Source organism: Notamacropus eugenii, chromosome 2 (genome assembly GCF_028372415.1).
Source record: "Notamacropus eugenii isolate mMacEug1 chromosome 2, mMacEug1.pri_v2, whole genome shotgun sequence".
NCBI lineage: Eukaryota > Metazoa > Chordata > Mammalia > Diprotodontia > Macropodidae > Notamacropus > Notamacropus eugenii.
The window spans coordinates 309,199,883-309,222,422 of record NC_092873.1 but is presented as its reverse complement, the minus strand read 5'-3'; the positions used below and the strand labels follow the sequence as shown (position 1 = coordinate 309,222,422).

Below are 22,540 nucleotides of genomic sequence, written 5' to 3'. Positions count from 1 at the left end.
ATGTCGAAAGGCTGGTATGTAGAAATTAGACTTGGAAAACCAGTTGAGGACAGAGCCCCTTCATGCTGTATCATTTGGAGTCATGAAGTTGAAGAATATTCAGAATACTATAATATTTGGCCAGTGTGATATCAAAGAGAAAATACCGGACTTAGAATCTGTTATCCAACTTCTAAGATTAACTAGCATTAAGACCATGGACAAGTCATCTAATCTCTCTGAAACTCAGCTTACTTGTGTGGAAAATGGGGATAGTAATGCCTGTACTATTTGCTCTTCAAGGTTTTGTTTTTTGTTTGTTTGTTTGTTTGTTTTTTGTTTTTGTTTTTGTTTTTTGCAGAAAATGCCTTGCCAACTTTAAAGTGGTTCAGAAATGTGAATTGCCACCACCACCATCATCATCATCATCATCATCATCATCATCATCATCATCATCATCGCTGCTACTACTACTACTATTGCTGCGGCTGCTGTTCCTACTACTACTACTACTACTACTACTACTTTACTACTGCTGCTGCTACTTACTACTACTACTGCTATTTCTACTATATGAGTTCTATGGTAGCAAGCATTTGTTATTGAAGCCTAGCTCTATTAGATAACTCAGAGGTTCCCAAACTTATTTGACCTACCTCCTCCTGTTCAAAAGAAAAAAAAATACACAGTATCCTCCTGGAAGTCTATTTTCTATAACCTTCTAATGTTTTTCTTAATTTGATTCATTTCAAATAAAATATTTTTTTTAAAAGTGACACATCTTAAATTTAGTAACTTTGTTTGTGGAGGTTTTTCTGCATTGAAATTTTGATGCAATGCTGAGTCATGTAACCATATAGTATCATATTGTAAACTACTTATTGCATGCACATATTCCTGTCTGTCCATGACTCAGAGACTCACTCATCAGCCAACATCTGCTTGTTAAGGCCTATTGGCAGACTTGACCATTGATCAGTTATAACTTGCATTTGGGGTTTTTATTTGGAAAATAATGTAATCACTATGTTTTTAACTATGTTACACAATAGATGAAACATGTATGAACAAGTTTTTCAAAATTTTCTTCTCTTCCTTTCTTATGCTTCCACTGTCCCTTATTTTTATTCAGCTGAGGCTACTACTGCACCCCAACCTGATTATTCCAGCACCCCCCCCAGGGGGTGATATCACCTACTTTGGATACCTAAGAGTCCAGACAAAAGTAGTGGAGAATTTTGAAAGTTATGTGCATGGAGTCAGTGAATCCCTAGGTACATTAGAAATTCCTGTGGTCTGAGAAAAGAGAGTAAGAGCCATAACTGGAGGAGAGATGAGGAATTTATCTTATGAGTGGGACAGTATAAGTTGGGATACTCAGAAAAAGCTTAAGCCAATTTAGTATCCACTCAAGAACAAGATAACACATCCATCCCTTCCTTACCTGAAGTTTTCAATTCAATCTGCCGAAAATGTTTTCAGTGGAAATACCAAACAATCAACAACAACAACAAATTAAGCATCTGCTACTTCCTAGGTGCTAGAGAGACAAAGCCCAAGATGAAATTCACTTGGGTCCTCAAGATTTTTTTTCTTATTTATCTTGTCTTTTTTTTTAAAAAAATAATAGAAGCTAATGAAAGGATAGGATGTTCTTAATAGCAACTTTCCTGGAGTCCATCTATCCCACCAGACTGAGAGATGTCTAAAAGGTAAAATGACCTTGTCCTGAAAAAGGCATCAGGCTACCAAATTGTCTTCTTTCATCTGCAAGCCATACTGGGGACCAGTATGATATGACAGAAAGAGCTCTGGGATGGGAATCAGAGGGGATGGAGTTCAAATCTTACTTCTGGCATTAGTTGAGCAACCTAAGGGAAGTCATTTAACCAAGACCCAAATTTGTATTACTGTTATCATTCCCATTTTCTCAGTGATAGACTTTTCTGTCATTCACTTGATCAACATTCACCTGCCTCACAGTGTTATTGGTAAGAAAGTGCTTTGCAAACCTTAAAGCACTTCATAGATGTAAGCTGTCATTATTACTAAAGATAGAGCAATGTTGTTGCAGATGGTCCAGTGATCTGTATAATAACCTGGATCATGTCTCAACAAGTTGGAAGGCTGTTGGAAACTAGCCCTGGTCCACTTCCAAACTCTGCTTCTACTCGCTCTCTTCTTCCTCCCCCTTTATGACATCATGCAGAATATCAGTCCTAAAAGATCCCATTCCCAATAAGTCTACTCTCCCAAATACTACTTCATCAAAAAAAAATTTGAACATCACGAAGAATCATGGGAACTTGTCCAATTATCTAAGCAGAATCACATCATGTTAACAAGTATTTATTAAATACCTACTATGTATGTGTCAGTCACTGTACTAAGACTGGGGGATACAAAGAAAGTGAGAAATGTTTTCTGTCCTCACAATAGCTCATAGTCTAAATAGGGAGACAACTATAATCCAAATTGTTTCCCTTTGACCAGTCACATCAAATTGTCTGAGGATTTTTGATAAGGACCCTGAAAAAGGCAAGGAAAGAGGAGAGGATTTAGAAAGCAACAGGGAAAGAAGGAGATAAAACTTGATATTAAGGCAATGGGGGAAGGGAAATGAGAGTTTGAGCTTAGTCTGAAAGGTCTAAATTCTAGATAACAGATAATAACTCTGGCTTATGCTCCCCAAATTATAAATCTGTCCTTTAAAGGTTTAGATAAATACACTAGTGACAAAACTGAAATGAATCTTTACAGAGCTAGGGCTATTTGCTGTCCATGCCCAATTGACTTCAGAAGTTGATGGCAAAAAGAGTACCTCCCAATCTCTTCTCTTAAAATACATACCCTGGGGCCCTTGTCAGAACATTTCTCACATCTATCCCTTCCTCTTCATTTACCTAGTCACCACTCTCAGTCAGCCCGTATCATCTCTCTATCTAAAGTATTTCAAAAGCATCCTAATTGGGCTACTTGCCTCTAGTCTCTCCCCTTTCCAATTTATCCTTGACACAGCTATTAAGTGTCAGTGATGAAAGGTCCCTGGTTTCCTCAGGAAGACTCTTGGTCACTCTCATTATTATTACCTGTATTATCTACAGGTGTTACAAATATCTTCACAAGCCATTCTTTGAATGGATCCTGGAAAGGTTGATATAAGTGAGGGTTCTTATAGTCTAATTAATTTCTAGATCAGGACAAAGTTGACAAGACTCCAGAAGAGATGAGGACACTGTTGATGCTATTTCGGGTGCCAATTTTCTCCCTAAGATTAGCGCTCAGTTTCTATTCTTGGTGTAGACTTTTAACCACCCCCAGTCCTCACAACGAGCATGATGAGGGTGATGAGTTTAGAGAGGCATGAACCAAGCACTTCTAGCCAAGCTCAACTACTCCTTTCCTCCAAACACACCCCATGTGTTTATTAAACACATTTAAACACACAACATGCCTTTATTCTCTGGGTTCCTAACACAGCAAATGTCTTCCCCATCCATTTCCCATTTCTTGATAGCACCTATTCATCCTCAAGGCTGAGATCACCTGCCACCCCCTTCAGGAAACCTTCCCTGATCTTCTCATCTGGAGGTGATTTCTCCCTCATCTGAACTCAAAACCATTTCTTCCCTCCACAGTCAATGGATCCAGAGCAGCTCATAAATGCTGATTCAATCAATTAATCAATCAACCAGTATTTATTAAACACCTACCACATGCTCAGGGGATAGGGCATGCTAGGCACTAGAGATATGAAGATGGGAGTGAGACAGTCCCTGTCCTCAATGAACTTTCTCTCTCTCTCTCTCTCTCTGTCTCTCTCTCTCTCTCTCTCTCTCTCTCTCTCTCTCTCTCTCTCTCTCTCTCTCTCTCCCCAGAGGAAACAACATGTACATATGCAGGCATATTGGACTTTACATACAAAATACATAGAAAGTGTTAATGCAAGGAAAGGCAGTGGCAGTTGGGGGAGGGATGGGATCAAGATTACGCTTATGTAGAAAATAGAGCTTGAGTAGAGTCCTGAAGAGGACAAAGGATTAAGGACGCTAAGAGGTGGCAATGAAAAAACAACTACACTCTAGACACGTGGGTCAGACAGTACAAGGTATGGAGATCAGAAACGGACTAATGAGTAAGATTGTCAATTCAGACCACTGGAAATATGAGTGATGAGCAGCTAGAAATGGATAGTCAGGCTCCCAGTGGCATGGATCTCAAAACCTATCACCTCACCCCATCCCATGCAGTGTTTGAGAAATGCCAAAAGTCCCACCCTAAGACATTCATGGGACAGAAGCTGGAGAGAAAGTACCCCAGGTAACCTACAGGTTAGAATGTATTTTCCAGGTCAAGATAGGGCTTTTTCTGGCAGCATGCTAAGATATGCTTTTGAAACAGTGACTGAAGGTGTATGTAATCATAAAATGACCAACCCCCTTCTTCCCTCTCCCCAAAGAAACTCAAATCCTGGACGTTAACCTATGTAAAAAGGGAAAGCTAAAATAGATTGTCCCACCTACAAAAGGACGCTGACTATGAATCTCATCACCTGACCTCAAACATCTATAGACCGAAGCGTTATAGCCAATGAGCACGTCATGCAACCAACAGGTAAACATAATTGTCCTGGGTTCCAGATTGTCCCTAAACTGGACAATCCACAGATAAAACAGGAAAATGCCTCCCTTCAGATCAAGAGTTGGTCCTTGGGAAGAAGGTGGTGTAGTAGAGTTGTTAGACATCAGTAAGTGAACTTAATGCTAAACACCAATAAACAGTCATGTAGGACAAGGTGAGAGCTGACATTTGAGGATCCCTTTCTCCCACTGGAAAATCTATAGCTCAACTTCATACCTTGTGATTTTCTGCCTGCTCCCCATGGGCTGCCACCCCCAAGGGTCTATGAGAGTCATACCCTTCTCCTGGATCATCCTCTGTAACCAATGACCTCTTGTTGACTTGTAGACCTCCTCTTAGGGAATGGGAATCAGACCCTCTCCCCAACCAGTTTGCCCCATTAGAGAATTCCTTGTTATGCTTCTGCCAATGAGCCTTAGAGGCGGGCATGCTAACTGACATGAGCAACCCAGGGGAGTAATCCGGGGTCATCATTTCAGAAGGTGCCCTAGAAAGATGCTTTTCCTCTCCTCTCTCCTGGAACAAAATGAAACTGCAGAAGAGTAAATAAATGACCAACCATGTCCTTACCTGCTCTCTCCTTCTGTGTTTTGTGTTCTGTGTTCCTGGACCATCTTCTAGGCACACAAATTCCGTGCCTCTGATGCCAGTCACCCATAGATACATATCGTATATGGATATATCATATACCTGCTCCCTAGACTCTATAGTCAACCACTGAGATATCATCACAGTCGTAATGGAGATTTCTAGTGTATATATGTGTATGCATATGTATATGTCTGTGTATATATATATACATATGTGTATATGTATATGTGCATATGCATGTATACTGTGCATATATGCTGTAGCTTTACAGTGTGTATATATATAAATACACACATATATGCATATATATCAATAGTATATATGTGTATATAGATATATATTATAGATATGTATGCATATAAGTATTGTGTATGCATATATACACATAAATCTATGCCTTAAACAAGATCTCTATATAGAAGTGTCTGTGGAGGGGTCTATAATTTAATGTATAAAATGCACTCCCACAGGAGCAATCAGGTAAAGAGTTCAGCCCCCAGGGATGTGTAGGCTCCAAGCCTAAGGTCAACCACAACCCTCCCCTTCCATCAGTGATCTTCAAATACAGGACCCACAACCACATCAGCACCTGAGGCTGTCTTCTAGCTAAGATCATATGACAGCATTCACCCACTGATGCTGCTGGTCTTTGAGTAATGGTACGCAAACCCTCAATGGCTATTGATAGGAGCTGAGTCCCAAATAATTCAGTGAAAATTAGGATCAGGAAGAAGCACAGCCCCTCTCCCCCACAAATACACCTCTTGATACATCCCATCTGTCACTGTAGAAGGTGACTATTGTCTAAATGTGCATTACCATGGAAGGAAGGACCTCCTGGCAGATTGACCATCCCACCCAACCTCCCAGCCAATGCTGAGTGTTTATTCCTAAAATGAAAAAAGCACCTGACTGCCCATGAAGAATGTGTGCTGGCACATTGAAGATCAGCCCTGATGTATGAAAAGATGAGTGTGTGTGTGTGTGTGCGTGTACATGTGCATGCACACACACATGCATGTATCTATGAGCAACCAAGCAGTCTACATTATGTCTATATCTTTTTGGGGACTTTTAAGCCTGAATAAACATCCCTCTCAAGCTCTGATTAAAATTGTGGACCATTCACTAATTAAGGGGCATTACATACTTCACTGCATATCAGTCATGAACTTAGAAAACGAAAGATTGTTCTAGATTATCAACCCTAGAAATGTCACTAGATGAACGTCTGTGGGAAAGAGGGGAAAAAAAAGAAGCCAGCTCTGTCCGTGACATCCCCCTCCCCCATACTTAACTTCTATAATAAGGCAGCTTTATCTCTAGGAGAAAGAAGCCACGCGGCATATTAAAAACCCAGATTGAGCTTGTTAAATAAACCACACTGAAGAGGGGAGGGTTTCAGCAGAGACACTGAGCATAAGACAGAACTGGGAGCCATTCTCCCTATAATTCTAGTCTCACCTTTTCTTTTCTTTCTTTATTTCTCCTCACTTTAGAAGAGAAAGAGCAGAGGCTTCCTAGTCTGGCAAGGTGAGGTAGGACATGACATTCCCCCCCATCCCAGTACAACACACACACACACACACACACACACACACACACACAGCAGGGAAGAGGGAAAAATGATACCAGCTGACCATTCACTTCATTTATCACCCTGGTCCCATAGCACATACTTGTTATGTATAGCCTTGCATGTTTGGCTTGCTTCTGAAAAATGACCCTTTGATGAAAAAGTCACTGGATGGGGGGAGGAGAGGTGATGTGAAGACAGATAAACTCTAAGATCCTAATGTATGTTTCTTAAAGGTTTACCAGAGGGTAAGTCACCAGAGAGACTCATAAATGGGCTGGAGAGAGCACACCACCACAACCACCACCATCACCACTACCAAATGATTTTCCTCAAAAGATCAACATGAGATGAAGCACACCCAGGATACCCATGGGTGTTCTGCCCAGCCATCTCTAGCAGTGAAACTCTGTGGGAATAGAAGGGTATGGTGGACTGGAAAGGTCTGATGCTTCCCTGCTCAGAGATCATCTGGAAAAAGGCAGTCAAAGATTGTCTATCTGTCTATCTCTCTGTCATTGTGCCATTCAAGACCCAGGAAGGCTCCACATGACTCAGACCCCAGACTTTTGCCTAGGATACCAAAGATCACTTCCTATAGATTGAACATGGTCAACTGTTTCAAGAAATGTTGCAGATTTCACATAGAATTTTCAAGGTATTTCCAGAGCTTCATCTTAGCCCATTATCACCTGTTACTCAAGTTTTTGGAAAGTCAACTTTTGACTCTTTCCCTATCCTAAGGCTGCATGTGCATACAGATAGATATAACAACAACCAGCACAGGTATGTGTAGGCAAATATGTCCACAAATGCATCAGGAAATGTCCTGAATGAAGCTAAACTTTGCCATGATAGTGGTTTAAGTCATAAAGCATGACAGAGTCTCAGCTGAACACATGGTATTTTCCATTCTTGGAAGAAAAGATATTTTTCCATTCTTCCTCCCAGTCACAGGAAATAGATTTTGTGTGTGTGTTGTGTTCCTGATTTTTTTTTTTTCTGGATTTGGAAGAAATGTCCAAACTCATTCTTTTCTTCCCTGTCTCAGACTCACATGAATCTCTCATTCATTCTTGGGGTAATGATACATTGTCTTATTTTTCTGCTTTTCTCCCCTCCCCCTTTAATTATTTTTAAAAATTAAAAATCAGATACAAATAACTAACAGGAAACCAAGTTCCAGCAGACAAGACTCAGAAATCTATCTGGGTTTAGCAAGCCACTTGATTCAGGGAGCTTTTCCAGAATCCAAGACAACAAATAGCATATACAGGTACTCCTAGCAAAAGCTATGGTGGTTTGAAAGAAAATATTTATCCATCCAGGAGCAAAATGTTGGTAGTTAAGGAGTCTGAGCTAGTCACTTGATAGAGGACAGAAAGAAAAGGAGCAGAGATGTGTCAGGAGAGAGAGGGAGGCAAGTAAGGTTTTTAAGGAGGATATCCCTTAATTAAGCAGAGAAATGTCTTCCAAAATACACACACACACACACACACACACAAAACCCTTGGATGCCAAAACAAATCCCTGTGATAGCATCCCCTCCCATTTCAATTTAAGCACCTGGTGTCCAAAAAGACAGCCCAGGCTTTGCTCAGGGCATGTTGGCTCTGAAGGCTTCTGATATCCCCAATGCAGCCCAAGGACCGTTGCAAAGCTAAATCCCAGGGCAACCCTCAGAATGGGGGTGACTCAGAGAGTGAAAGGCTTCTGACCAGCTTCAGTTCAATGAGATTCCTGCAGCTTTCTTCCCAGTGACCTATTCTGAGAATAGATGCCTGACAGTCTATCACCACAGTAATCAGAGGATGTTTCCCAGTCACAGTTCATCCCTGCCATCCCCTCCCCCCTCCTCCCTCAGATCCACTCCCCCCTCCATAGCATCCCTGCCTTCCTCTGACTTCCTCCTTCCCCTCCAGCAATCACCATCCTGAATATGAGAAACACCCCCCTCTACTTTCTACCCTTTTCAGCTCTGTACTCTTCCTCAGTCCAGCACTGTTTTCAAAGCCCACCGCTTTTTCTTTTTTCATCTTCCTATCACGTTGTTACATTACAGTACATACGGAGGCATCAGACTGAGCTCCGGAACTGGTCAGAGCTACTCCACCCTCAGAGGAGATCTAAAGTGAGCATCCTTCGTTGCAGCTCATGTTTGGAAATTCTCTCCAAATGTACTGGAGAATATCCTCTCTTGGAACCTTGCAGCAGATGGAGGAAGACTTGGATACCCTTTCCTCTGCTCCCCCCTTCTCTCCCCTTTCTCCTCTCCACCCCTGTTTCCCTGTCCTCTCCTCTCCTCTCCCTCCACATCAAGCTCAAAATCTCATGCAGACAAGAAAGTCAAAAACCCTTGTCTATTTCAGCATCTCAGCACTATCTAGGTCCCAAGCCACAGATGATACTTGAACCATCCCCTCATCACCAGGCCACCCTCCTTCGGTGTTCTTTACTGTTTTCCCCTGCCCCCATGCCCAGAAGCTTCAGCTGATTCTGCCTGTGCCTCCTGCCTCCCGACTGCTTCCAATTCCAAGCAGAGAGAGAGAGAGCCAGCACATCAGCCACTATTGAAGCATTACAATCATATTCCTAAGACACTGAGGGTCTCCAGGATAACTAATTCAGGACTCTTCCCTATCAGAGGACCAGAAGGCCAACTCCACAATGCCACAGAGATCCTCCCGGCGGCTGGAGTTCTCTGACCACCAGAGAACTGCTACACAGACTGCACAACTCTGAACAGAACATGGATTCAGCAGGCTGCTCTCCTTTCCACAGATCTGGTCACTGGCTAGCCAAACTCTGAAAAACTCAGCTGGCCATCCAACTGGCCTGCCCCTGCTTCTGGCCTTCGCTCTAGGCATGGCCCGTTGTCCTGCTTTTGTGTATCGGTGCACCTCAAAATCAAGCTTGAGGTCCCCAAGAACCTTTCATGGCAAGAAAAGGAAAAACCCAAAGAGAACTGAAAACCAAGTTACTCACGGTGGTGAAGTCCTGGTGGCCACACTCCTGTCCTTTGAACTTACAGTACAGCATCATATCCTTCAGGTCATGGCCAACTCGCTCCAAGAACTCTCTCATGCTGAAGACCTTGGGTTTGTAGTGCTTGAAATTGGCCTTCTCCCTTAGGGCCTCCAGGACAGTGGGGTCAGCTAGGTGTGGATTGGGGATGTCCAAGTTGACATCGAGCAAGGCCAGCAGCTCCCCAGCGTGGTACAGATCATTGGTGGTGAGGCGGGAGAAACGGAAGCCATTGAGGTTGCAGACGGTCACGGCGGGGAAGACCAGGCTGTGGGCAACCACTTCATCCACCTTGGTGACATGCTGGTAGGAGAAGTAGAAAGAGATGCGCTCGGAGCTTTCCACCAGCAGCAGGCCTAGGGATCCCATGAAAGCCACAGCCCAGAGCACGCGGCGGATGGTCAGGGGTCCATACACAAAGATGTGCCGGATGCCATGGAGGGTAGACGTGTTGGCAAAGATCTGGATGCTGGATGGCTGCAAGCTGCCTTCACTGGTGGTATCCTTGAGATCCATCGGGACCTTGGAATCCTGAAACTGAGTTCAGGTTGGTAAATTTAAAGAGAGGGAGAGTTTTGATTCTCCCTGAATATGCTTAAACCCTTATTTATGAGTGGAGTGGAGTGGAGTGGGGTAGGGGAAGGGAAGGGAGGGGAGGGGGGGGGGGGGGAGGGAGCAGAAGGAAAGAACCAGGCCAGATGCTGTGAGTTTATCCTGGGAGCTCAGCGGTCGCGTGGCAGGGTGAGTGTTTATATAAAATCCATTCAAACTCTACCTCGCTCCTCGGTGCGATAAGGAGGGCTGGTTTTATTTGGGGGAGACACCAAGGTGATGTGGAAGAGATGTGGGTGGGAAGGGAGGGCTTAGCCAATGGAAATAAAGTCCTTCCCCTGCACACACACACACACCACTAGAGACAAGATTAAAAGCAAGCAAGAGAGAATGCTTAAAACAAGTCTCTCAGCAGCTCCCAGCCTGTTAACCAGTGCATAATGCCCTGTGTTAAGCATCTACAGGGATGTCAGCCTGGATGCGCTGATGTACCGCAGAGCATCAGCACAGCCCACGGCAGGCAGTGAGACTGGCTGGATTTGCTCTATTCCCCTCACCCCTTGTTCTGGACTCTGGAACCCTGTTACTTTCCCTGCTCATTCCCTGACTCCCTCCCTCCTACCCAGCTTCCTCTGATGGGCAGTGTTCCAAATGCCAGCAGGCAGCCTCCTCGGAGACGAAGGAGGGCTGCTGATCTAGGAGCAGGGGAGAGGGATGCAAGAGTCTTAAAAAAAAAGCCCACATAATCATAACCATGGAGAGAAGAGATACGCGGAGACAGAAGTCCCTAGATAAAGCTACCATCCACCCACTCCCATGCAGCAGCTTGGGGAGGTGGGGAAGGCAAATAGTTTCTGGTTATGGATGCTAGGCACAGGTAAAAAAAAGTTTCATTTTGTCCTTTCTGCCTCTCTCCCAGGGAACTGAATGACTACAGGACTGAGGTGGCCAACAGTCATTTCTAAGTGAGCCCTTCATTGATTTGTTCCATGTGATGCTTGCCTAAATGGAAGATGTGGGCTCCAGCCTTTTGCAAGGGGACTGGATCTAAGTAGAGGGACAGACATGGAAGTGGCATTCTGTTACTGGGAAATATCCTTCCTTTTGGGTGTTTGGAAGAATGGAGCTAAGGAGAACAGATCAAAGTCCTGTTATGCTCAGGAAAGAAGAAGCTGACAGGTGTCTCTAGCATTTGGGGAGGTCATGTTCTCCCTCCCTACTCCCCCCCATAGCAGGATACATCGCAACAGGTGGTCCCCCAATCTCCATTAAATATCTGGCAGAAGAAGTGGTACCTGAAAAAGAATGTGACAGCTGGGGCTCCAGGTAGGGCTTAATGTACTCAGCGTGAGTGTGTGTGTGTGTGTGTGTGTGTGTGTGTGTATGTGTATGTTTTCCTAAGGATTTGCCAGATGGGAGCACAGCTGTGGATTGAAGAGAGGGATGAGGCTCTGATTTGACCTCTGGGTTTCCAAAACTCCATTGGCATCAAGTTCCAGCTGGCAACTGGGTGTGCCTTGCTCCATGCCAGGGCTCAAGATTAGGGAGTCAGTTTAGACAGTCCTGGCAAAGTGTTCCTGCATCCTTGTCACCTCCTAAGGGACAGAGAAACAGAGAGATGAAATCGTCAACCTCTGGGTGCACTGCCAAACTTGGAAGGAAATACAGGAGCTGCCCCTCCCTCCCACCCAACTTGACATTCCTCCCCAGGGGCTTAAGCTCCCCTTGGAGGTGTATCCAAGGCCTGCCTCGCAGGCTTGGAAAGATGCTTGAGGAGAGAAGAGCAGCTGAGAGCATTTCTCCCCTTGTTTTGATCTGCTTTAGAGTGTCTTGGATCCAATCTGGCCTTTTTCTGAAGCCAGTCCAAAATTGGGGGTGTTTTTCAGTCATTTTTTGAAGCAGCAAGTGGCATTATGTGCTCAACACTTGTTTATTGAAGCCAGGTCTACTAATGAGGATGAGAACACCCCCAGCAGGAACCAACCAGGAAGCTCTCCCTGTTTGGTCTCATATACTCTCCAATAAGACAGTGTGATTCATGGCCCCATTTAGCCTATCTCACTCTTAATGCCACTCTGAAATTTTGAGATTTGTTGTGGTTCGATCTTTTCAGTCGTGTGTGGTTCTTTGTGACTCCATTTGGTGTTTTGCTGGCAAAGGTAATGGGGTGGTTTGTCATTTCCTTCCCCAGTTTATTTTACAGATGAGAAAACTGAGGCAAGCGGGGTTAATGATTTGCCCAGGGTCGTATAGTAAGTGTCTAAAGCTGGATTTGAACTCGTGAACATGAGTCTTCCTGATTCTAAGATATATCCACTGTGCCATCTATCTGTTCCTATTTTGGAGGATTGGCTTCTTCGTAGGGATGTGAATTGAACTTGTCTATATTCTCCTCACTCTTGAATTGTAAGTTCTCTTAGGAGAAACTCCATACTGATTTCTCAATATAATGATTTTCCATGTTTTAAAACTAAATTTATGGTTTTATTACTACAGGGAAGTTCTGTTGGAGAAACTCTTTTTACAAATTCAGATATAGGAAATTCCCTCTAACACTGCAAACCAGTACATCCCTACAATTTATGATCTCAGAAAGCTGACTGGGGCACCCAGAAATGACATGGCTTACCTACCTTCACCCATTCAGTGTATATCAGAGGTAGAATTTGAACTCAGCTCTTCTTGATTGAGGCTAATTTTTCTATTCACTACATTGCCTTGCTATCTAACATTAGATGCTGGATAACTTCAAGGATGTCACCATTTCCCAGCTCCCAGATATGTTACAGATGTGAGATTTGTAATGAAACAAGTCAAATGGATGGGAAATGTGCCAGGATCATGGGGTTTAGAATTGAAAGGGATCTTAGAAAAAAGTCCAATTCAGCCCTTTTGTTTGCTAGTGGATAACACTGAGGTCAGTAGATAGGAAGGGACTCGTTCAAAGTAAAAAGTAGCTTAAGCAGAATTCAAACCCAGACTATCTTAGGTGAAATCTAGTGCTCTTTCCAATATGCCAAGTTAATTTTCTTATCATAAGAATGTCTTTTGGGGGCCTTGAGTGTCAGTAGATCAAAATTTGGAAGCTATTCCTCTCTGATGAGTACCTAAGAATGCCTAGCAACCTTGGTCTTCTCTGAAAGCTTGATTTTCTTCATCTTATCCCCATGTCAATTACCACAGAAGCTTCTTAATATTTTTTCCTCTCTCCTTACTTTACTCCCGACTCTGAGACAAAATTCTACCCAGACCAAGAAAATAATGGCTTTCCTGAAGTTGATAGTCACTGGGGCAATAACTTGCCAAGGTCATTTTGAAAGCCAACATGGGCAAAATCATCAAGCCACTAGCCCTTCCAGCTAGAAAGAAAGAGGATATCCATTCAGGTCCCCGATGCAGCCACTAAAGAAGAGGAGACTTGCTGAGGTACACTATGGAAATTCTCATGGTGCCACATCCCTGGATGGGTTTTAAAAAAAACTGGGGTTCAGATGACTCAAGTTTCCTCATCTCAACTGCAGAATTTCAGGTTTCTGCCCTCAAATTCCCTACACAAATCTCTTATTCTCTTCTCTTCCCCAGAGCAATCTCTTCCCCTGGCTGCCTAAATTGTCCAGATAAGTAACCTCTTGAATGTACCCTTGTTTTCCATCTACCTCAAAGATTTAGAAATGAGAGGCAATGTGGTACAGTGTAAAAAGATGTGTCAAACTCTTAGCCTATAGCCCACAAAATCAGAGTTTGGTCAGGATCATATCAAAATATAATTAGGAAATTTTTAATAACATAAATAAAATATAATGTTAATTTGTGATTTTCTAAGTCAATAGGCAGCCAGCAAGGGTCCATTTCTATTTACATTTGACGTCACTGGTGTAAATAGTGCTGGGTTAGGAATTCAAGGATCTGGGTTTGAATCTCAACTTTACCACTCACGACTTGGTCAAGTCTTCTAACTTCTCTAGACCTCAATTATTTTCATCTAGAAAATGAGGGGATTGGACTAAATGACCCTTAAGATTCCTTCTGGTTGTAAATCTATAAGATGGGGGCAGTAAAACTTTAGAAATAATACAGAAGAATAAGATTATGTTAATGAGTTGAACAGTGGTGAGGTGAATCAAGGGTGACTTCCTCAAGGAAGTCTTACCTCCTAATTTAATGGGTGCCATAGGACTGAGAGCTGGACTGAGATCATTTAGCCTAACTCCCTCATTTTGAAAACTAAAAAATGGAGGCTCAAGGAACTTTGCCAACTTCACAGAAATAGTAGGGCCTCTGACTAATACAATGATGATTTTTCTACTATTAGAGGCCTATAGTCAGGTGAGTGTCAGGAATAAAATTTTTTTTTTCATTCACTTAGCATTGCAAAGGTTCTGGAAGAAAGAATTCAGGAGTAGGAAGAGTAAAACTATCACCTCTCACAAAATCACTCAGCGATTCCTTGACTCTATAGTCATAAGGATGGCCTACTCCTAGGCCCAAAGTGTTTCCCTTTCATTAGTTTCACAGACCCTAAGTCAAGGACACTTAACTTACTCCAGGGTCAAGCCAAGAAAATCTAATTTCTCTTAAATATTTAAAAACCTACTACCACATCTCCCCTTTCATCCTACTATATCCTCATATCTCTTCTGCAGGTGAAGAATCCCTGGTTCCTTCAACTGAGCTGTTAGTGACATAATCTAGGAGTTTTCCACAATCCCAGTCACCCAGCTCTGTATGTAATCTAACAAGGTAAATGTGTTATTGATCAGTAGTGTCTGACTCTTCATGATGTCATCTGGGATTCTCTTGGGAAAGATACTAGAATGGTTTTCCATTTCTTTCTCCAACTCATTTTATAGATGAGGAAACTAGGGCAAGTAGGGTTAAGTCATTTACCCAGGGTCACATGGCTAGACAAATCTGAACTGAGGAACATGAGTCTTTCTGACTCCAGGCCTGACACCCTATCCACTGTACCACATAGCTGTACCCCAAATCAAATGGCAGCGCCAAGTTCAACCAAAGTACTCTAAATGAGATCTGGCCTGGGGATAGTATAGTTGGACTATAAACCCACTAACTTCTTGCTCTCTTAATACTGGCTTTGATAAGGTTATATTTTTTGTCTACCAAATCACACTAATGAATTGTGTTGAGCCAGCAGGCCCACTATAACTCCCAGAACTGCTTCAGACATGGCACTTAAGTCAGACCTCTGGTTTTGTCTTCACATCCAAGGTTCAAGCATAAAAGATTTCCATATCCCTGTCATGGTTAGTCTTTCTGCTGATTCTCAATCAATGAATGACCCTACTGGGCTCAGATATTTGCAGAAGGTTCTGAGCCAAGCAGGGGGAAATTTGGATCTGAAATTAAGTCTGAAATATAGGATGTTTTAAGAGGAATGCAGTTTTATTACTGTCTAAGACATATGGTAATTCAAGCTAATGGTTCATCAAGAGTTTCCAAGAAGTATTACTTTAGGTCCTGTTTTAATGAATAGATAAGACTCATTTGTAATTAGCAGCAACCATTTACATACAAATAACTCCTCAAAGTCCTTAAAAAGAGTTTATGCTCTTCTCTAGGTTAAACATTCCTCTTAGCAATCTAGTTTGGAATATTCATTTGCTTAACAGATCCAATCTGCCCAATTAATTTACTTTGAGTCTTCTAGTTAGCTTTGACCAGTAACTAGCTGTGTGACCACAGATAAGTCACCTAAGGTCTCTGGGCCTCAGTTTCCTCCTCTGCATTTTTGTTGTTGTTTGCTCCATTGAGGGTTTTCTTGGTAAAGATACTGGAGTGGTTTGCCATTTCCTTCTCCAACTTATTTTACAGATAAGGAAACTGAAGCAACTGGGGTGAAGTGACTTGCCCAGGGTCACACAGATCGTAAGTGACTAAAGTCAAATTTGAACTCAAGAAGATAAATCCACCTGACTCCAGGCCTGGATCTCTGTGCACTATGGTGCCACCTAGCTGCCTTCCTCCCCTGTATAATCAGGTATTATCTTTCTAAGGTCTCTTCAAATTATAAAATTTGACTCTTCTAACCTTAGTCCTGGTCAAATGATGGCAAATTCCATTGTTGTGGGGCCCCCATTAAATTGGGCCTTGCTGTAACAAAGGCCATATACAGGACATATTCTGGGGTTCTTAGTTCTTATTCTTGAGCACCTCCAGGATTTGCATACCCTCTGTTCCTTAGATCTGTTCTCATGCCAAGGCATCCTCTGCAGCCATTACCATCCAGCAGGCTTTCTATATGAACCTTTGTCTCATACCTTGTCCTCAAACAGCTTCCCCTGCTTCACTGTTAGATTATCTCCCATTCTTTCACAGGGCAGCACTCTGTGGTTCTCCTGTCATCCCCTCAGCCTCAGGCTATGATCTATCCCTGGGACCCAGGACAAGAGGGAGTCTGTCTGAAAGAATTGAGATGCTTGATAATGACAGAGTATTCTAGGAGGTAGCTCTTCATTCCCCTGTCCCTTGAACCTCAGCCATACTGGAGAGATAAGCTGATTGTACTAGACAGAAACAAGTTGGCTCAATCTTCCCAACTCTTGTGGCAGAGCAAACGAACCAGAAGGATAACTTCGAAACCAACTATTTCCCAAAGACTCAGCCAAGAGAATTCATTTCTCCCAGACCTGAGCATAGTTAGAACTAGGGGTAGGCAAGTTGACTAGGGGACATTGTATGGGGAGCAGAACAAGAGATGCTTGATCATAATTCTTTTCATAAATGCGCATAGTTTAAATGCCAGGAAAATCCTGCTTTCAGGATATTTATTTTTGTGAACCATCAAGTCACATCTGTTATCAAGAGAACACAAGGGATCCCAGCCACAAGAGACACAATTTTCAATGCATCTAGACCCACATTTAAATGCCTTGTCACAAATCTGAGCCTGAGATAACCTCCCTGGAAAATCAAGGAGGTTTATAGTTACCGTTGGGTTATGAGAGAACACTGGATTTGGTGTCAAGACCTAGATTTTAATTCTACATCCCATGCAAACTCCCTGTAGGATCACAAGTCATTTAACATCTCTGGGCCTTGATCTCCTCAACTGTAAAGTGAGGATAATAAAAACTCTGACACCTACCTCCCTTGGTCATTGTCTAAGGCTCAAATGAGACTATATAAAGTACTTTGCAAATCTTAAGGTGCTCCATAAATAACAACTACTATTATTATTATTCTTACTTCAAAATTCTGAAGAAAGTCAACATGGTGGTGTTTTTCTACTCTTCCTTTCTTCCCTTGTTTCCCCTAACGTTTAGAGAGGTTAGAAACAGCTGTTCTGTAGGTTATTAGAGTTGCACAAAGTCTCCACCATTGTTCTTTTGAGGGTGATTCTGCTGGCTCTCCCTTGGACTTCCAGCAAGGGAGAAAGAGGTGTCTTTTCCCTCCTCTCCCTCCCCATTCCCAGAAGCAACAGTGGCTATAACTTGATCATACAGTAGTGAGAACATGTGCTAACCTAGGCAAGCTTGAAACTAGACCTCTGATCCCTGGGCTACTTCTTCTATTTTGTGTTTCATTCTCTGTACATGGATCATGGAGTTTCCGTTTTAAGCAGTGGAGAAAATAAATAGCTGTCCAATACATGATATCTACCTTACATATTGAGTACGTATTCTAAAAGGAAACCTATTCATCTCTTTTGGAGGAGACACTAGTTATGACCCATACCTCAGTTTTAATTTTTAGAGATTTTCCCTGGAGATCTATTCTAAGGTGAGGACACTATGAACCAGATAAGTCAAGAAAAACCTGATCCTCTCTCTTTATGGTCAAGTTACCCCCAGAAATGAAACTAATTCATGTGAGTCTAGGTCCCCTTTTCGCTTCTTTTCTGGGAAAGTCCTTCCCTTCCCCCTAGTTAACGTAAGAATTTTCAATAAAGCTATTGAAAGCTCTTTCTGAAAATATCTTTGAGGTTCAGAGATTGCATGCAAATATAGTTGAAGTTCACAGGGTATATTCCTTAAAAAATTTAAGGCAGAGTTCAGATTGAGTCTTTATTTTTTTTTATTTTTTTTTTACTTTTCCAGGATTTCAGCAATATTTTATTTTTACTTCTGATTGATCTGCACCCAGAAGTGGCTCCTAACACTAAAACTTTAAATTTTTTGGTTTTTGCTAACCTTTATCATGTCAAAGATCTTGGAGGGGAAAAAAAAACCCTCAGTGGAGTTCTCTATTTAAAGGGATCCTACTGTGGTTTCTTTTTCAAATCAAAGAAGTTTTTGTAATGTGAATAATCATCCCCTAATTTATATGTTTAGGAAGGTGAGAATTTTTCCCTTTGTTTTTTCTTGAAGTGAGACTCCCCTATTGCTTACAGGACTATAGAACTGAGAGTTGGAAAGTATAATAATAATAGTAGTAGTAGTAACTGAAGTGACATTTACATAGGATTTTAATATGTGAACAATGCTTTGCCTGCAATAATCCTAGGAGATATGTGCTATTAGGTTCTCTGCTTCATATATGAGGAAACTAAGGCCCAGAGAGGTTAAGTAAGGTACTCAGAGTCACACAGCTACTTAGTGTCTTGAGGCAGGATTTGAAGTCAAAACTCCCTGACTGTAAGCCCAGCACTCACTCTACCCAGCCTCACTGGCTCTTGCCCATCACAGCATCATAGATTAGAGGAAGAAAGACCCCTGGAGGTTTTCTAATATAACCCCTCAATATTTCTAATGAGGAAAGTGAGGCCTAGAGTTAAGTGAATAATTGCTCCAGGTCACAGAGTCAATCAGTGACAGAGCAGGGGAATGATTAAGATCCCTTCCTGGAATATAGCTAGCTGGGTGTCAGATGATACCCCAACAAGTCAGCTGAGTCATCAAATAACTGTAAATTGGCAATTCTAAGGAAGCTCAGAGGATTTCAAACCTTTTAGGGACACTTTCATAATTTTTTTTTAAATAAAATGGACTTAGTTTTAATGCCAGGAAACCCAGAGGGATATCCTTCTCAGAAAGTGATAAGTTCTCCTGCCTGCCCAACTTCAGGAAAACCTTGCTTCAAGTTCCACCTTAAACACTTTCTCATTGTGTGGTTTGGGGGATGAGGAGGAAGGATGAAAATAGGTATTTACATAGCACATGCTATGTTCCAGGTACTGGGCTAAGTGCTTTACTAATATCATCTCATCTCATTCTCACAAAAACTTGTGAGATAGGGGCTATTAGGATCCCCAGTTTACAGATGGAGAAACTGAGGCAGGCAGAGGATAAGTGACTTACCAAAGGCCTGACAGTTCAAAAGTGTCTGAGACTGGATTTGAACTTGTCTTTCAGGGCCAGTGCTCTCTCCACTGTGCTTTGGGATACTGGGAAAATCATTGGACTTCTCTGCCTCATTTTACAGATGAGGTCATTGGGCTTAACGGACTCTGAGGTCTCTGCTGGCTCTAAGTCTACATTCCTTTCACTTCTTTCTCTTCTTTCTTTTTTCTTTAATTTATCTGACCCTCTGGAAGATGAGAGAAGAGAGAGCAAGCAAAGCAACCATGCTTTTTTACCCTCAAAGTCAAGGGTCCATGAAACACATTCAACCTCCCGAGGCCGTCAGTCAACAAACAAGGCTTCAACAACAATTTTATTAAAACAGCCAATGATAAGCATTGGCTTATCATTTTTTTAAAAAAAGGGGTGGAGGGCAATTTAAGAGAAGATAACATTAAGGCCAAAGAAGTTTGTAGCTGCTTGAATTCTTTATAAATGGAGCTTCCTCTCCCTCTTGTGTTGCAAATTGGTGGTTGCAAGTGTCTTCCTTCTCAGAAAAGAATTCAGTATTTTATGTGATGGCAGCATCCCCAGTCGCTTTGTTGAACCCATCACCCTAACATCCAAAAGCTGTCAGTTTCCCTTCTGTTTTCCATCCAGTCACCATCGTGCCACTTGCCCTTTTCTGTCCATTAATAATAATGATATTGATTATATTATTACTATTAATAATAATAATGGTTAGCATTTATATAGCTTTTTAAGGTTTACAAATTGCTTTACTAATATTACCTCATTTTAATTCTCAGAACAGGTGGACGGTCTATTATTGTCTATTTTATATAGATGAAGAAACTGAGACAGGCATAGATTAAATGACCTTGTCAGGGGTCAAGGGTCATACAGCTACTAGTGTCTGAGTCTGAATCTGAACTCAAGTGTTCCTGACTCCAGATCCAGCACTCTCTTTGCTGCTCCACCCTAGTTGCCATAAACTCTTTGAGTATGCACAACTTCGGTGCCCATCGTTCCATGCATCAATCAACAGTCTCCCCAAGGTCTATTTATCTTTATCTGATTTTTATATTTCCCCTAGGCTAGCAATATTTATAAGAGATATGCATATGTGTATTTATATACATATATGCGGTATATGTGCATATACATGTATGTGTCCATATGTGTGTTTATATGTATGCATATATACATGTGTGTATATATATGTGTGTGTGTGTATGTGTGTGATATTCTAGTTCAGTGTTCCCAGTCTGAGAAGAGGAAATTGGGCCATCTTTTTGACCCCAATCTTCTGCTCCCGTCCTGGCAGGCCTCAAAGTTTCCCTTGGAGAGGAGTAGATAAAATTCTAGAGATATCTATTCATACCTCCCTAGAAACTGCATTTCGACAAACCTATGTGGACATAAATATGACCTGTATAATCAACACCCACGCATAAAGATACACATATCCACATAGCACACACAAGTATTTATTTTCTCTTCCTGTCACCACCTCTTCCAGTTGAAAAACTTTCCCATATAAATACACCTAGTCTAATAAACAAATTCCTACATTATTGATGTCCAAATATTCTTCTTTTATTCTGCATTTTTTAAGCCTACCACCTCTCCATCAAGAGGTCGGTAGCATGCTTCATCTACAGTCCCCTGGAATCTGGCTTGTCACTGAACTGTTCACAATTGAACCCAGTTCTTTCTGACTCCATCTTCATACCATCTACCACAGCACCCTCCCCCCCCCATTCCCTTCCAGCTCTGACATGCTATAATTCTAATCACTGAAACTATAAAGTAATTAAGACTTCTAAATGAGGCTTCAAGAAACCATCTCTTCCATGGCCATTGATTGACTAGAGAAAGAGACGAATAAATACTGATCAAAATATGGACAGCAGGAATCAAACCTAATTTGAAAAAAAAATGCGAACTTGGCATGGAGGAGATCTCATTTCTGGGGAAAAAATTATCAGGCAATTGAGGTAGAAACAGATCGAGAGAAAGTGCAAGCAATTACAAGCATGGCTGTACATACAGACAAGGGAGGTGTGCGGAAAGCTTTAGGCATGTTTAATTAACTTGGTTGGGAAAGCCACAGTAAGTCTGGCATGGAAAGCAGAGACATTTAAGACCTTCACTCAAAGTGTTGCACGGTGTGTCTGGCCTGTCTTCTCAGCTAGAGTTGGAAAACATTGATTAAAAGGATACTGGGGGTTGGAAAGGAGAGGATGATATTTCGGCTGTTTGTGAGGAGACCTTTTCTGTAGAGTAATTATAATTTTTTTTCAGGAAGGTCACCTATGTTTGTGTGCCTAAAAATGGTGTGGGCAAACATGGTGCTTCATCTCTCCTTTGTGTCCCCTGCTGCTCCCCTTCTCTCTGCCCCCATCCCAGGTTGATATCCTACTACATAACTCCCTTTACATGTAGCTCCTAGAAAAAATAGGCAAGGTGGGAGAAGGAAGGGAGTTACCCCATGAGGTTACAGTCCTTCTCTGGTCTGCGCCATATACACTCTCACTCTGATATCTTAAACTAGGTGGTATAGACCATAGAGCATTAGATTCAGCATCAGGAAGATCTGAGTTCTTATTTTCCCTCATTGGTGGGCTAGTTGTGTGACCCTGGGCAAGCCATTGAAATTCTCTGATCTTCAGTTTCCTCATTTGTAAAAGAGGGGTAATAGTAGTACATATACTTATGTAGCAACTATATAAATATTGGTTATTGTTAAGTAAAACAATAATCTAAATGGAATTAAGGATAATAGGTTGAAAACTGGAAGTTAGCGACCTTAAAATTCATTTAGTTCAACTCTTACATTTTACAGATGAGAAATTAGAGCCCACAAAGGGCACAAATACTTGTATTAATAATAATAACTAGAATTTATATAGCACTTTATGGTTTGAAATACTCT

At 41.9% G+C, this 22,540-nt stretch overlaps 1 protein-coding gene across 1 annotated transcript; it reads right to left on the bottom strand.

Annotated features, from left to right (window-relative positions):
- Nucleotides 1-9,411: 9,411 nt before the first annotated feature.
- Nucleotides 9,412-10,327, bottom strand: LOC140523009 (acid-sensing ion channel 2-like). The gene is made up of 2 exons (XM_072638118.1): nucleotides 9,773-10,327; nucleotides 9,412-9,717 (listed from the first exon to the last, which is right to left on the bottom strand). The coding sequence occupies exons 1-2, from the start codon at nucleotides 10,325-10,327 to the stop codon at nucleotides 9,412-9,414; spliced, it is 861 nt and encodes a 286-aa protein (XP_072494219.1).
- Nucleotides 10,328-22,540: the final 12,213 nt, after the last annotated feature.

Bases quoted from the DNA above. Each gene is read 5' to 3' on its own strand.
- LOC140523009 (XM_072638118.1), bottom strand. From the start codon at position 10,327: ATGGATCTCAAGGATACCACCAGTGAAGGCAGCTTGCAGCCATCCAGC. The intron at 9,718-9,772 runs GTGAGTAACTTG...TTGCCATGAAAG, and splicing joins GCCACCAGGACTTCACCACC to GTTCTTGGGGACCTCAAGCT.